We start from the raw sequence: 15,864 nt of genomic DNA on the forward strand, positions 1-15,864 counted from the left end.
GTTTTCAACCTGGTACACGTGGTGGCAAGCCACGGCACTTAATCCAGGAAATCTCGTATCTCAGATTATTCAAATTCATAAGCCATTTAAATAATTTAATTATAATTCATCAATATCCACATCATTCTCAATCACATTTCATTCATCATCATACATCAATCATATTCAATCCTTATCCTTCATTATCACACCTCCCACTCCGTCTATCAATAGTTCTAATCCAAAACATAATTCATTCTTTTCTAAATGAATCAAACTTAAAACATGCTCATTTTCTTAATAACTCAAAATCAAACCATAACCTTTAAATCTAAATCTTTTTAAATAATCATATAAACAAAATCTCTAATTTTTTATAAAATTTCGGCAGCATTTCCTCTAAAACTCGGACTTTGCCACCCTTTTCGGGTCCAAACCTGCATTCTTCTCAATCCAACATTCTCTTCCTCATTATCAAAACAATCTCCACAAAAATCTACTTCAGATCAAAAATTAAACTCATACAATATTCAAATCCAACAACCAAAATTCAACTAAGAATCATAGTTCACAATTCCTAGGCTTTTAACACAAAATACCTCAAATCAATAATTCACCGAATCATTAATTAATCAACAAGCACCAAACTAACCATGTTCATCAATAATAACATTCACCATCCAAAATTAATAACTAATTATCCAATAAACTTCAACCAAATATATTCATCGAAAATTACTAAACATTAAACATACGCCCGCATTCCAACTTATCCTATGGTCACCTAGCCTAAGTTTTCACAGAACATTAAATATTAAATGCAAGAAACCTAAACCATACCTTGGCCGATTTCCACGTAACGACCAAAGCTATTTATTCAAAACCAAGACAACCCCTCAAAACTCAACTAATCCGCTTCCTCCAAGTTCCAGTATTCACAGTTTCAAGCTCCAATTATTTATTTTCAACCTAATACACATTCATAATACATATATACCCAATTTAATACTCAAAGCTCAAATTTAATGAAAATAAAATAGAATTATCGTATCCTCACCTTACCCAAGCTTCACATAAGCAAGAGTGAACGTTTCTCTCAAACTAATTGGATCCTAAAACATCAGAAATCAAAGAAATTCAATATTCCCACTTAAAATTCGAAAATTGGGAGAAGATGAAGCTGAGAGTGAAATAGCAAGTTACCTATGAAATTGTTCCGGTAGAAATGTAGAGCTCGACGCGGTGAACGCGTGGCCGCAAACGGTGCGGCGATTGGAGCTCGGACGGAGAAGTTACGGGGATCGGGAATTAACGTGAGGGTTACGGGAATGTTTCTCGTTTCTCTTCTCCCTGGAAGCTGAAAGCTTCGTTGCTGCAGTAATGAGGGAGAAGACAAAGCTGGGTTCATTTAATAGGGCTGGTCCGGTTGAACCGACAGCCCGGTTCGGGTCCGGTTCAACCGGTTCGGTCCTTTCGGTCCAATCTTGGACCGTTTTCTTCAAAATTAGTGTCAAAATTCTCGTTTCGGTGAGTTCTACCCTATTTTGATATAATATTCGCATTTCTAATCCTCCTTATTAAAAACTAATTTATTGACTAATTATCTACTAATTTAACCGGGGTTTACATCCTACCCACCTAATAAAGAATTTTGCCCTCAAAATTCAAATATAGTTACCTGAAAAGAGATGTGGATAGTCCTTTCGCATATCCGATTCGAGCTCCCAGGTATGTTCCTCGATACCAGCTCGACTCCAAGCTACTTTTACCAATGATACTTCCTTTCCGCGTAATCGTTTAATATTAGTATCATCAATTCTCACTGGAATTACTGGAAGTGTTAGATCTTCTCTTACTTGGATTGGTTCTGGTTCCAGAACATGACTTGCGTCAGGAGTGTACTTCCTAAGTTGAGACACATGAAATACGTCGTGCAAATTCGAAAGATATGGCGGTAAGGCGATTCTATAAGCCACTGGCCCAATCCTCTTCAGAATCTCAAATGGTCCAATATAACGGGGATTTAGTTTCTTAGTCTTAATAGATCTTCCTACTCCAGTGGTTGGTGTAACTTTCAGAAAGACATGTTCTCTTTCTTCGAATTCCAAAGGCTTTCGCCTTTGATCAGCATAGCTCTTCTGGCGGCTTTGGGCTATAAGCATTCGACTACGAATCTTCTTTATCTGCTCAGTCGTTTCAGCTATCATTTCAGGCCCTAATAAACTCCTTTCTCCAGTTTCATACCAACACAATGGAGATTGACATTTTCTGCCATACAGAGCCTCATATGGAGCCATTCCGATGCTCGCATGATAGCTATTATTATAAGCAAATTCTATTAATGGCATATACCGATCCCAGCTCGTCGGCTGGTCTAAAACACAAGCCCTTAACATATCCTCCAAGGTCTGAATAGTTCTTTCTGACTGACCATCTGTCTGAGGGTGATACGCAGTACTCAAGCTTAACTGAGTCCCAAATGCACGCTGAAAAGCTCCCCAGAATCTTGATGTAAAACGAGGATCTCTATCAGATATGATAGTAGAAGGCACGCCATGCAACCTGACAATCTCTTTAATATACATTCGAGCCAATTCCTCCATTGTGCAACTTATTCGGATAGGAAGAAAGTGAGCTGATTTTGTTAGTCGATCCACAACCACCCAAATAGCGTCACAACCAGATCGGGTTCTAGGCAAACCTATCACAAAATCCATTGCAATACTCTCCCATTTCCATTGTGGAATCTCCAAAGGCTGAAGGGTCCCTGATGGTCTCTGATGCTCAATCTTAACCTTCTGACACGTTAAACATTTAGATACATGCAATGCCACATCATTTTTCATCCCTGGCCACCAGAACATCGCTTTCAGATCCTGATACATTTTAGTACTCCCTGGGTGAATTGAGAATCCACTCTTATGAGCTTCCTTCAAGATTCTCTGTCGCAGGTCTCCAATATCTGGCACAATAATCCGGTTCTTGAACCTCCACAAACCATCCTGTCCTTCTGACACTCTCCACTGTTTCTCCTGTTCGACTGCTGGTAATACCTTACGTAACGCTTCACTGTCTCGATGAGCCTTCAGAAGTTTTGATTTAAAATCACTAGAAATTTGCAACTGACTCAAACACAGGATTCCAGATTCTTCTCTAATTCCTAAATTCAAACCTTGGAATGCCTTCAGTAACTCTTCCTCCCGTAGCATCATCCAAGCCGCATATAAAGACTTTCGACTCAAAGCGTCCGCCACAACGTTCGCTTTTCCTGGATGATAATTCAATTCAAAATCATAATCTTTCAGAAGCTCCATCCACCTCCTCTGACGCATATTCAACTCTTTCTGCTCAAAAAGATACTTCAAACTCTTATGGTCTGAGAAAACAAGAAACTTAACACCATAGAGGTAGTGCCTCCAAATCTTTAAAGCAAACACAACAGCAGCAAGTTCTAAATCGTGTGTCGGGTAGTTCATCTCATGCGGCCTTAATTGCCGTGAGGCGTATGCTACAACATTCTGGTGCTGCATCAAAACACACCCCAAACCTTTCAGAGATGCATCACAGTACACTTCAAATGGTTCACTTAGTTCAGGTAACACCAATACAGGTGCAGTAGTCAACCTGTGCTTTAATGCTTGGAAGCTCTCTTCACATTCTGGAGTCCAGACAAAAGGCGTATCCTTCCTAGTCAATTTAGTTAAAGGTAAGGCGAGCTGTGAAAATCCCTTAATGAATCTCCGATAATACCCCGCCAAACCTAGGAAACTTCTTATCTCTGTCACTGAAGTTGGTCGCTCCCAATTCATCACTGCTTCCACCTTAGCAGGATCCACAGCTATCCCCTGCTTACTCACCACGTGGCCGAGAAACTTCACCTCACTCTTCCAGAACTCACATTTAGATAACTTAGCATATAACTTCCTGTCTCTCAGAATTTGCAGCACAGTTCGCAAATGATCAGCATGTTCCTCTTCAGTCTTAGAATAAACAAGAATGTCATCAATGAAGACAATAACAAACTTGTCCAGATACGGTCGAAAAATCCTGTTCATATAATCCATAAATACTGCCGGGGCATTAGTTAACCCGAAAGACATCACTGTATACTCATAATGACCATAACGGGTTCTGAAAGCAGTTTTCGGAATATCCTCGTCTCTAACCCTTATCTGATGATATCCGGATCGCAGGTCAATCTTAGAAAACACACTGGCACCCTGTAGCTGATCCATTAGATCATCGATTCTAGGCAACGGATATTTATTCTTCACAGTGATCTTATTCAATTGCCGATAATCGACACACAGCCGCATACTCCCATCCTTCTTCTTTACCAGTAACACTGGCGCTCCCCACGGAGAAACACTTGGTCGGATAAAATGCTTACCCAACAGATCTTCCAGCTGAGCTTTCAGTTCAGCCATTTCTAAAGGCGACATCCTATAAGGAGTAATTGAAATTGGACCAGATCCAGGTACCAACTCAATTGCAAATTCAACCTCTCGGTTAGGTGGGAAATCATTAATATCATCCGGAAACACATCTGGAAATTCACATACAACCGGAATTTGCTTTAAACTCTTATCATCACCTGATACTCCCGCAGTTAATAACATAATACCCTGACATTCGGTTCCAGAACAGTTTACTATCATAGAGTTCAAATAGTAACTATTCACCACAACCGGTGCTTCTGACCCTTCTGGCATAAACTGTACTGACTTCTCAGAACAATCAAGCAAAACATGATTCTTGGATAACCAATCCAATCCCAAAATGAGATCAAGACCAGTCATAGGCAAACAAATCAAATCATGCACAAATTCACGCTGTTGTACTCGAAAGGAAACTTGTGGACATCCTATCCTAGTCACCATAGCTTCATGAGTAGCATTATATACTTTCAAATCATAACCTAAAACCACCATTCTCAATCCTAATTCATGGGCCTTTTCAAATGCAATAAATGAATGACTTGCACCTGAATCAAATAAAGCATTTAAGATTTTACCAGCCATTTCACAATTACCTCTAATCAATGTCTCAGATCCCTCAGCACCTATGGTAGAAGTGGTGTATACTCTCCCCGGCTGCTGCACCCTACCAGTCTCATACTTCTTCTTCTCTGGGCAATTACTGGCTATATGCCCAGGCTGTCCACAGGAATAGCATACTCCAAGTCCCAGTCTGCACGGAACTCCAGGATGATATTTTCCACACTTTTGACAATTCAGATCCTGCTGTGGCTGCTTCCCAAACATTTTTCCTTGATTAGCAGTAATATTCGATCTTCTATAATTACCCTGACCCTGAGTCTGCTGTGGAACAAAGCCTCCACGCTTGAAATTCCTACCTCTCGGAGCAAAGTTCCTCCCTGAAGGCCTCTGAAAAGGCATCCTCAAACTCCCTTTCTCTGCTGCCGCCTTCCTCACACAATCCTCAGCCACCCTACTCTTATTCACCAATTCAGAAAACACCCTAATCTCCATTGGGGCAACGAAGCTCAGAATATCGCTCCGAAGACCTCCCTCATATTTAATACACTTCCATTCAGCAAAATCTTCAGGCGCACCTTGACAGATACGAGAAAAGCGACATAACTCCTCAAATTTACTGGTATACTCAGCAACAGTCATCTGTCCCTGCTTTAACTGCATTAATTCAAGTTCCTTGGCATTTATAGCTGAATTAGGAAAGTATTTCTTATAGAACTCTGTCCGGAAAACCTCCCAAGGAATCGCAGCACCATCAGGCTGCAGGATACGTCGTGTTCCCTGCCACCAATACTGAGCTTCACCTTGCAACTGATAAGTTCCAAATTCAACCCATTGCTCTTCAGGAACCTGTTGTGCCTGTAATGCCCTTTCCATAGCCTGAATCCAATTATCTGCATCAGTGGGATTTGAGGTTCCCCTGAAGGTTGGAGGATGAACTTTTAGAAATGTAGCAAGTGTCATAGGACCGTCCTCATCATTATTATTCCCATGATTACCCTGATTTATCTGATTACCCAGTGCCTCAGCTGTTGCCTGCATAGCTGCAGCCATATTTCCCAGGGCAGCCATAAAGTCTACTGGATCAGTCCATGTGGGTACAGGAGTAACGGTGCCTGTCCTACCTCTACCTCGCCCGCGACCGCGTCCGCGAGTCGACATCTGGTCCCTATACACACCAAACAAGTGATATTAAGTTGATCAGTCTCAATATCGCAGGTCTAATGCTTTAAGTTCCAAATGCATGCTCACAAACGTTTATGCCATATATATCAATCAGATATCCTAATAGCATATAAACACATATACAGAGAATGCGCAGAAGGACAATCAGTCCGTCTTTCAGGCTCTATAGGAACGAACTGCTCTGATACCATAATGTAACACCCTACCACACTAAGCTTTACGCTTAAGTCGTAAAACAAATGTGGTGTGGTATTACGACCTCTAAAATAAAATGAGTACATATAATAGCAGAAGAATTATAATATGCTAGGAGCCTTGAAGAAAAGGGGAAAATAAAAATCGCACAATAAAGGCGCAACGCTCAAGGGACGAGTTAACTTACGTGCTAAGAAAACCATAACTATCAAACATAAGCTAACAGAAGTGGGAATAGAGTGCCAAAGATACAAAATATCAAGCTCCTAACTCAGCCTGCGAAGTCAAGACTGGCCGGAGAATATTTACACATATATACATACGTATCCAAACCCAAAAGTACATATACACAATCCTGCCTCTCCATAAACCTCTAAGAGGATCAAAAAGAATAAGTCATGCGGAGAGAAATCTAAGTACATATATACATCATAGCATAACAAAATATCCCAGTAACCACTTCGCTTCAAGAGTCCAGACGCCTAACAAGATGCCTCTCGACCTGCATCTGAAAAACAACAACATAGTATGGAATGAGAACCGGAGGTTCTCAGTATGGTAAAGGTGCCACACACATAATATATAAGGTTCTGGGAATGCCAGAGGCAATCCTAGAACACCGACACTCAGATTATAGAGCTTAAAGTATTAAACAGAAGCCATAAAAGGTGGTTCTCTAAAAATATTTAATCCTAACTTAACTTAACCTTAAATCTAAATCCCATACTGCCATTCCTCCATACCTCCAACTCCATCATGCATTTTCACAGACAACTAAACAGACAAAGGCGAACACAAGAAGGTTACAAGTACTGCAGATAACAAATATACATTTAACATGGCAAATACAGATAGGCACACCCAATTAGAGCACAAGCAAGTAATTCAAGTAATATGCATATGATGCATGCCTGTCCTATGGCTGATGAGGCTCATCTGTCGGTTATCCAGCCAACCCGACAAGTCTGAATTGTCCTTAGACGGTCCCCCGACGTGCATCCCCAAGAGTCTATGCATAGATTTTTCTCAAATAATCAATATTGCTCAATGGGGGTAACATTCCCGGGAATTTATATAGTGCCCGGTCACACTTACGTCGTAGGGTCAACAGAGTATCGAGTTTTCAACCTGGTACACGTGGTGGCAAGCCACGGCACTTAATCCAGGGAATCTCGTATCTCAGATTATTCAAATTCATAAGCCATTTAAATAATTTAATTATAATTCATCAATATCCACATCATTCTCAATCACATTTCATTCATCATCATACATCAATCATATTCAATCCTTATCCTTCATTATCACACCTCCCACTCCGTCTATCAATAGTTCTAATCCAAAACATAATTCATTCTTTTCTAAATGAATCAAACTTAAAACATGCTCATTTTCTTAATAACTCAAAATCAAACCATAACCTTTAAATCTAAATCTTTTTAAATAATCATATAAACAAAATCTCTAATTTTTTATAAAATTTCGGCAGCATTTCCTCTAAAACTCGGACTTTGCCACCTTTTTCGGGTCCAAACCTGCATTCTTCTCAATCCAACATTCTCTTCCTCATTATCAAAACAATCTCCACAAAAATCTACTTCAGATCAAAAATTAAACTCATACAATATTCAAATCCAACAACCAAAATTCAACTAAGAATCATAGTTCACAATTCCTAGGCTTTTAACACAAAATACCTCAAATCAATAATTCACCGAATCATTAATTAATCAACAAGCACCAAACTAACCATGTTCATCAATAATAACATTCACCATCCAAAATTAATAACTAATTATCCAATAAACTTCAACCAAATATATTCATCGAAAATTACTAAACATTAAACATACGCCCGCATTCCAACTTATCCTATGGTCACCTAGCCTAAGTTTTCACAGAACATTATATATTAAATGCAAGAAACCTAAACCATACCTTGGCCGATTTCCACGTAACGACCAAAGCTATTTATTCAAAACCAAGACAACCCCTCAAAACTCAACTAATCCGCTTCCTCCAAGTTCCAGTATTCACAGTTTCAAGCTCCAATTATTTATTTTCAACCTAATACACATTCATAATACATATATACCCAATTTAATACTCAAAGCTCAAATTTAATGAAAATAAAATAGAATTATCGTATCCTCACCTTACCCAAGCTTCACATAAGCAAGAGTGAACGTTTCTCTCAAACTAATTGGATCCTAAAACATCAGAAATCAAAGAAATTCAATATTCCCACTTAAAATTCGAAAATTGGGAGAAGATGAAGCTGAGAGTGAAATAGCAAGTTACCTATGAAATTGTTCCGGTAGAAATGTAGAGCTCGACGCGGTGAACGCGTGGCCGCAAACGGTGCGGCGATTGGAGCTCGGACGGAGAAGTTACGGGGATCGGGAATTAACGTGAGGGTTACGGGAATGTTTCTCGTTTCTCTTCTCCCTGGAAGCTGAAAGCTTCGTTGCTGCAGTAATGAGGGAGAAGACAAAGCTGGGTTCATTTAATAGGGCTGGTCCGGTTGAACCGACAGCCCGGTTCGGGTCCGGTTCAACCGGTTCGGTCCTTTCGGTCCAATCTTGGACCGTTTTCTTTAAAATTAGTGTCAAAATTCTCGTTTCGGTGAGTTCTACCCTATTTTGATATAATATTCGCATTTCTAATCCTCCTTATTAAAAACTAATTTATTGACTAATTATCTACTAATTTAACCGGGGTTTACATCTGTATTTCATAGAAAATCAACAAAAAAAGTATATTTTATACATACTATTTTTACATATATTTTTTTAATTTTTTTACTTTTAATATTAACAGTGGTTAATAAAAAATAAATAAAATAAAAATTTAATTAATATGTATCTTAAAGACACATGATAAATTTATTATTAGCGAAAATTTAAATATTTTTATTTAATAAATACAAAATAAATATATTAAAAATTAAATTTATTTTTTATATGAATAACGCTACACATCCAAGTTTTTTTAATAATTAAATTCAATTAAATTGGTCTAATATAACAAAAATAAATTATGACTAATATTATTTTAAATTTTATTATTTAACTTAATTAGACTTGTTTCATGAAAAAACTTGAACATATAACATTATTTTTTTTATATTTTTAATAATTTTTTTATTTTATAATCTTAGCATATATATTTTCTTTAAGACATAAAATAGATAAATCTATAAAATAATATATGCAAAAACTAGCTAGTACAAACATTATTTCTCAATATTGCTTTCATGATATGCATGCTTACGCTAGCTAGTTGATTACTATATTAGTACGTTTTTTATTTTTAATATGACCATTAATTAGATACGTGTAATATGAAAAAATTAGAATTTAAGTGTGTTATGTACAGACATAGGACTAATAATGATTTACATTTAAATCATTATATACGATTTAAACGGTTTTATAGAAGACAAAAAATATAAAAAAAAAGTCAAGAACCGTTTAATTAGTGATTAACAGTTGAAACTAAAAAAAAATAAAATTATCCATAAAGGAAATCAGCACTAACGATTTCTGTGTTATAGATTTCAAATATAAAACATGACTTTCGATTTTAATAAGGACAAAATTTTGTCTTTTTCTCAAATAGTTAGTTATATTTTATGATATTTTTTTTTTAAAATTATAAATGATAATTTATTCTAATGTCAAATTCAACCCATATCAACTTATTATACCAAATTTACATAATAATCTCTATTACACCGTTCACTTTACAATATCAAAAGAAATTAGCCTTAGATTTATGCAAACAAATATTCTAAGGATAGTTGTTAAATTATTATTATTATAATAAAAATGAAAATTTGTTAGCTTCTTTTTAATGAATAAATAAATATATTAAAAAAATTTATTATTTAATTTTTTGAAAATATATATTTTGTTTTCAAAACATCACTTTAATTAATACTCCTAGAAAAATTGTTAGCAAAATGCTTGTATTTCTATTTCCTTTTGTTTGAAGCTGCTTAAAATCCTTAATGACATAAAAATATATGGAAATATTTTTTCCCCTCTTGCATGCATGATGAAATGCCGTGCCCTTCAACGTGTATATAATAATAATAATAATAATAATAATAATAATAATAATAATAATAATAATAATAATAATAATAATAATAATAATAATAATAACAGGCAAAGAGGAAAAAGAAAAGAAATCATCACTGTGGAATGAAGCTAACCAAATCAATTCAGACTAGTTTTTCCTATATATTTTAACAAGGCCTGAAAATATAATATATAAGCTATGCCAGATTTTCCTGTGGGATTAGTATCAATTTAATTTTTTGCTTGTCTGTGTATTTACTCATCCATAACTAGTTCTAGATTAAAAACTTCACAGTAATTTTATACAAAAACAATCATCGTACTAAAAACTTGTGTGTAACTATATCTTTCCTTGAAAAACTAGACATACTAACCTACAAAAGTTAAAAATACTCAATAAAATTTAACTGAAAAGACGATCTCTATTGCTAATTTCATAGGTGATGGTAATCAGTGGTTAAGAGAAGGGGAGTTGAATTTTAGCCCATTTTTTTGAATATTATTTTCTGCATTTTAAGAATATTTTAGGAGATATTTCTACTTTTTGTCTCGTCACTAGTTAAGAGATATTTTTTTGTCTCCTAACCGATGAAGAGATATTTTTTAATTTTGTCTTCTATACAACAGAAATAGAAATGGAGCAGAAGAAAAAGAGATAATCACACTAAGAAGTATCCTGATTCAGCTGTTAGGTGCAATATGCAGCCTACATCCAGTCTCCATCACAATCAAGGACGAATTAGACAATATTTAGTAGGGGACTAATATTTTTTTTAGTTTTTTTATTTTAATTAAAAATAACAACTTAGACTTAGAATTAACTTTTTATAAGATAATTGAACATATCGTATATTAAAATAATTAAACACAAATATCTCAAAACTAATTTTAAATATTGTAAATATAGGTTACATACTTGCTTTTAGAATCTTTAAATACTATTCAATTTTTTTACTCGTTTTCTACAAAATTATTAAAAAAATATATTATGCTTCATATAAATAATTTAAATCACAACCATAACTTATGCAATGAAAAAATTAATAATAATATTATTAGAGTTGAAATAAGTTAAAATTTGTAATTTACATAGACAATTGAACTCGACATTTTTTCCTTGATTCAGAGTCATCTATTATTGAGAATTTACATAAATAATAAGATAAACTTTATGCAACTTAACTAAACTTAATTTATTTTATTTTTTGTAAATCAATAATATCAATGTCACAAATAATTAATAATAAAAAAAATTAAAAATAATACAAGGATAGCATTATAATTACATAATCATCATCTTTAATTTTTTTTAAAACCTAAATTAATATTATAAGATTATAAACTAGATAAATAAATATATATATAAATTATTCAAAAAAAATAAAAATAACTTATAAAAAAGAAAAATGAGAGATAATAATGAAAGACCAAAAACTATTTATTATTTTTTAAGTTGTAACAATAATAAAAATATGGATTGATGTTTTGTTTTCTAATCGAAAAAAGAGAGAAGAATGGAAGAAATAATTTGTTGGTTTGTTGTTGTTGTCATTTCAAATTCTTTATTTCTAATATAAATTAAGATTTTTTTTAACTAAGCACATGACCATAGCCTAAATAACAGACAACTTTTCAATTATTCTTTGTTGCATTAAATGAGAATTAGGGACAACCATACATTTTTTAAAAGAGGGGGAGATCAGACATTATTTTGGGGGGTGGGAGACATTCTTTTATTTTTTATTATATTTGTAAACAAATTTTTTTCTTTTGGGGAGGCCACTGCCTCCCCTGTTTTATACGTAGCTTTGCCTCTAATCACAATAGTGACGGAATTTTATTATAATCAATTGATTACATATTCCAATTTTTTTTTAGGAACTACCCTTTCTATCCGAGACAAGTCCAGAATCTATCCCCAAAACTGATCTTGATTTGGTCACTTACAAAACTTTCAACTGCTAAGTGCTAACCCAACTTACAAGGGGATTCCCACAGAATTATGATACACAACAAATAGATGTACAAAGGACCTCTAAGACATCTATGGATTTTTCTTTAATTTTGTATACTCTGCCTTTTACCTCTCACTGATTTTTTCTTACAAACCTCACACTGTTTGTCTTTTTCACTATGAGACTCAGACAGACAAAACTAAAGAAAAGAAAACAAAATGTAACACATTGAAGGAGAAGAACTTCTGTTAGTTTGGGTAGCTATGAGAACTCTGTGCTTACTCTCCTTGTCTCAAGCTTTGGCCGTTCACCCTTATTATAGAAGGGGAAGCTTCTAAGGTTGAAACGATTCAACTAAGCCACTTTCTTCTTCTTCAATACCAAGGCCGGTTCGGACGAAGAGAAGAGATAGAGAAAACCGAAAGTAAATCAACATGCATGTACGTCTCTCTCATCCCTTCTCATCGAACTTCATCAATCTGAGCCTTCCATCTTGACTTTGTCCCAAAGAAAGATTTCTGACCCTTGATGAACTCTTCATCCTTGACAGCTCTATCTGTTCTATTTATGCTTCTTCCTCCACGTAGCCCCTGTAGCTACCTTCTGTGATGGATGAACAAAAGTGGAAATGAGCTTCACCTCAGGGATCTTCTTCTCTGACCAAAACGGATTGCTTCTACTTTAGGCATGGAGATCTTGAAGCTTCTTCTCTACATCTTGCCTTTAGTAGAAAAGATCTCCGTCACGCCATTCCTTGGATCTTCTTTTTGCAAGGGCCATCATCACCTTGGCCGCTTGCTTCTTCCTAGCTTCTCTAGATTTTTCTCTGATAACTTGCATCTTCTTCTTTCCTGTTGAAGTGACAGCCGAAAAGAGAGAAGAGAGAGAAGATAAAAAAAAGTTTTCAATCAAAGTAATGAATGAAATTAAAATGAGTTAATTTTCTACTTCCATTCTCCTGTGCATAGTAACGTGTGAAATCAATTAATGCAATCAAATCAATTTTAAATTTTTTCTTTCTTATTACCAATGTATGCAAATTAAACCCATTGAATTAACTTTGAATTTCATTCCAAAGGGGAAGTGGGTAACCGTGGAAAGCATGCATCATTTTCTTTCTTTTTTCTTTAATTTCGAACCAACCACTTTGTCGGATCAAAAGGAAATAATTTTTTACTTCTCATTAGCTCTCTGGCCTATTTAACATTTGTGAAACAAAACATAATTCAGCCCCAATTCTTGAAGTATTATTTTACTAAAGGTTGAATATTTTCTCAACATATTGAGTTTTATGTTGCTTATGCCAATGATCAAAATTCTGTACACAAAATAGAAATTATTAAACAAATAATTTGAAGCCAAAATCAAATTAATAATTTCTAATTAATATTTTTAACAATGTTTGATCATCACAATAATTTGAAGTTTTCCAAACTCAACAATCTCCTCATTGTAAGGTCCCACATCGGTTGGAAAAGAGAACGAAGCATGCCTTATAAGGGTGTGGATACCTCTCCCTAGCATGACGCATTTTGACGAGTGAGTGAGGGGGCTTCAACTATCATCCCTATCGTCAAATGCAAAACCGTGAGGCCTTGTGTGCCAAAGCGGACAATATCGTACTAGCGGATGGTCTGGGCTGTTACAGATGGTATCAGAGTCGGAGCCCGGATCGATGTGCCAGCGAGGGCGCTGGGCTCCCTTAGAAGGGTGGATTGTAAGATCCCGAATCAGTTGGGGAGCGAAACGAAGCATGCCTTATAAGGGTTCGATGTGCCAGCGAGGGCGCTGGGCTCCCTTAGAAGGGTGGATTGTAAGATCCCGAATCAGTTGGGGAGCGGAACGAAGCATGCCTTATAAGGGTGTGGATACCTATCGTCAAAGGCAAAATCGAGAGGCCTTGTATGCCAAAGCGGACAATATCGTGCTAGCGGGTGGTCTGGGCTGTTACACCCCTTGATGACAAACATTATTAAAAATGAATTGATCCATACAGTTCTCCCTTAATATGTGCATTTTCCCCAGTAACATGCTTAAAACCGTTCCAAAAAAATTTTAATGTATTTAACATATAGAACATTTTAAACATAAAATATATTGAACAACTTGATTTTTGAGAAGATGTATAATGACAATCAAAACTTGATTTATTATCTTTTAGATAACTTACTACTCACAAAATAAAAGAAAATATACCTGAGTACTTTCGGAATACATTACAACAAATAACCAAGATTCAACCTACTTTATCATATCAACATGTTCAAAATAATTTCCTGCCAAAAAAAATTTCTACCAAACAAAGCAATATATCAAACTAAACAGAGCATATAATATTTTACATATAACATCCTTTTAACCATAAAATAGAGCATGAACCAATGATCATCAGAAATAAAAGATCAGAAATTTAGAGCACAGGTTTCAATAGATTTCATTTCAGCTCTATTTCTTTGTTTCTTTTTCTCTTTAATTCCTTCCCTTTTGTCATCAAGAAGGGACCTGCAAAACAGATAAAGAACAACATGCTAATAATGCAGAATAGTTGATTAAAAACCAAAACAAAAGAGTTAAAGTAGTTTAGTACAGTCATCCAACAGTTCATAAAACACTAAATCAAAAGAACAATAAAATAGATAGAGTTCAAAGTAATGAGCAGTAAAGAAAACATCAATCAAACATCAGAAAGGTTTATGTATGAGCCAAGGTTATCATCTTCTTCATCCGAATAAGCCATGTCTTTCTCCAAGCTTTTGTTATTGACTAGATGATAATTTCAATCAATTTAATTCATTGTTATGTTATTGGGTTTTGTTTGATTTTAGTTTATATTTTTGTGGATTTTGATTATTGATGACAAATTTTGATATTGATATTTTATATTTAGTTGTTTTTTATTTGGCTTGTAATTTTGTATTTGGATGATAGTATAATATTGGTTGATGTAATATATATTTTTGATTTGAATGGTATTTTAAAGTTTAAATTAAATTATAATTATGTTTTAGTGTGTTTTATACTTTTATATTTTATTATAAAATGGTTATTTCAGTTAAATTACAGTTGAATCGGTTAAACTAATAAACCAATAAATTAATAATTAGAGTGGTTCGATAATCGATTCGATTTTCAAAATCTTTAAGACAAATACATAATAAAAACTGGATAATACAGAAAAACATAGTGTTTCATGCTAGTACAACTTAACATGTGATCATTTTTCTAAAAGATTAGATATAATTATATAAAGGGTGATGCTAGGTAATCAAAGAATAATAATTACAATATAGAAATGTCGCGTAAAAATTTCCATTCTCTTGATAAGTAAGTGACATATACCTTTTTATCACTTATTCTTTTTATCCCCTAACATTTTGCTGTATGCTTGGGGTTATTAATGTTCTTTCCAAAATTAATTGCAATTTCTCCCAAATCAAATTCCTAACATCTCTCAATCACATTATTATC

General features: G+C 34.7%; 1 protein-coding gene and 1 long non-coding RNA gene across 2 annotated transcripts; both read right to left on the reverse strand.

Annotated features, from left to right (window-relative positions):
- Nucleotides 1–5,122: 5,122 nt before the first annotated feature.
- Nucleotides 5,123–6,137, reverse strand: LOC130946037 (uncharacterized). Its single transcript, XM_057874719.1, has 2 exons — nucleotides 5,285–6,137; nucleotides 5,123–5,169 (listed from the first exon to the last, which is right to left on the reverse strand). The coding sequence occupies exons 1-2, from the start codon at nucleotides 6,135–6,137 to the stop codon at nucleotides 5,123–5,125; spliced, it is 900 nt and encodes a 299-aa protein (XP_057730702.1).
- Nucleotides 6,138–6,776: 639 nt separating this feature from the next.
- On the reverse strand, nucleotides 6,777–8,851 carry LOC130944750 (uncharacterized). The gene is made up of 4 exons (XR_009072148.1): nucleotides 8,658–8,851; nucleotides 8,512–8,566; nucleotides 8,295–8,423; nucleotides 6,777–6,864 (listed from the first exon to the last, which is right to left on the reverse strand). It is a non-coding gene; the product is annotated as an uncharacterized LOC130944750 (long non-coding RNA).
- Nucleotides 8,852–15,864: the final 7,013 nt, after the last annotated feature.

This window comes from Arachis stenosperma, chromosome 8 (assembly GCF_014773155.1).
Source record: "Arachis stenosperma cultivar V10309 chromosome 8, arast.V10309.gnm1.PFL2, whole genome shotgun sequence".
Lineage (NCBI taxonomy): Eukaryota > Viridiplantae > Streptophyta > Magnoliopsida > Fabales > Fabaceae > Arachis > Arachis stenosperma.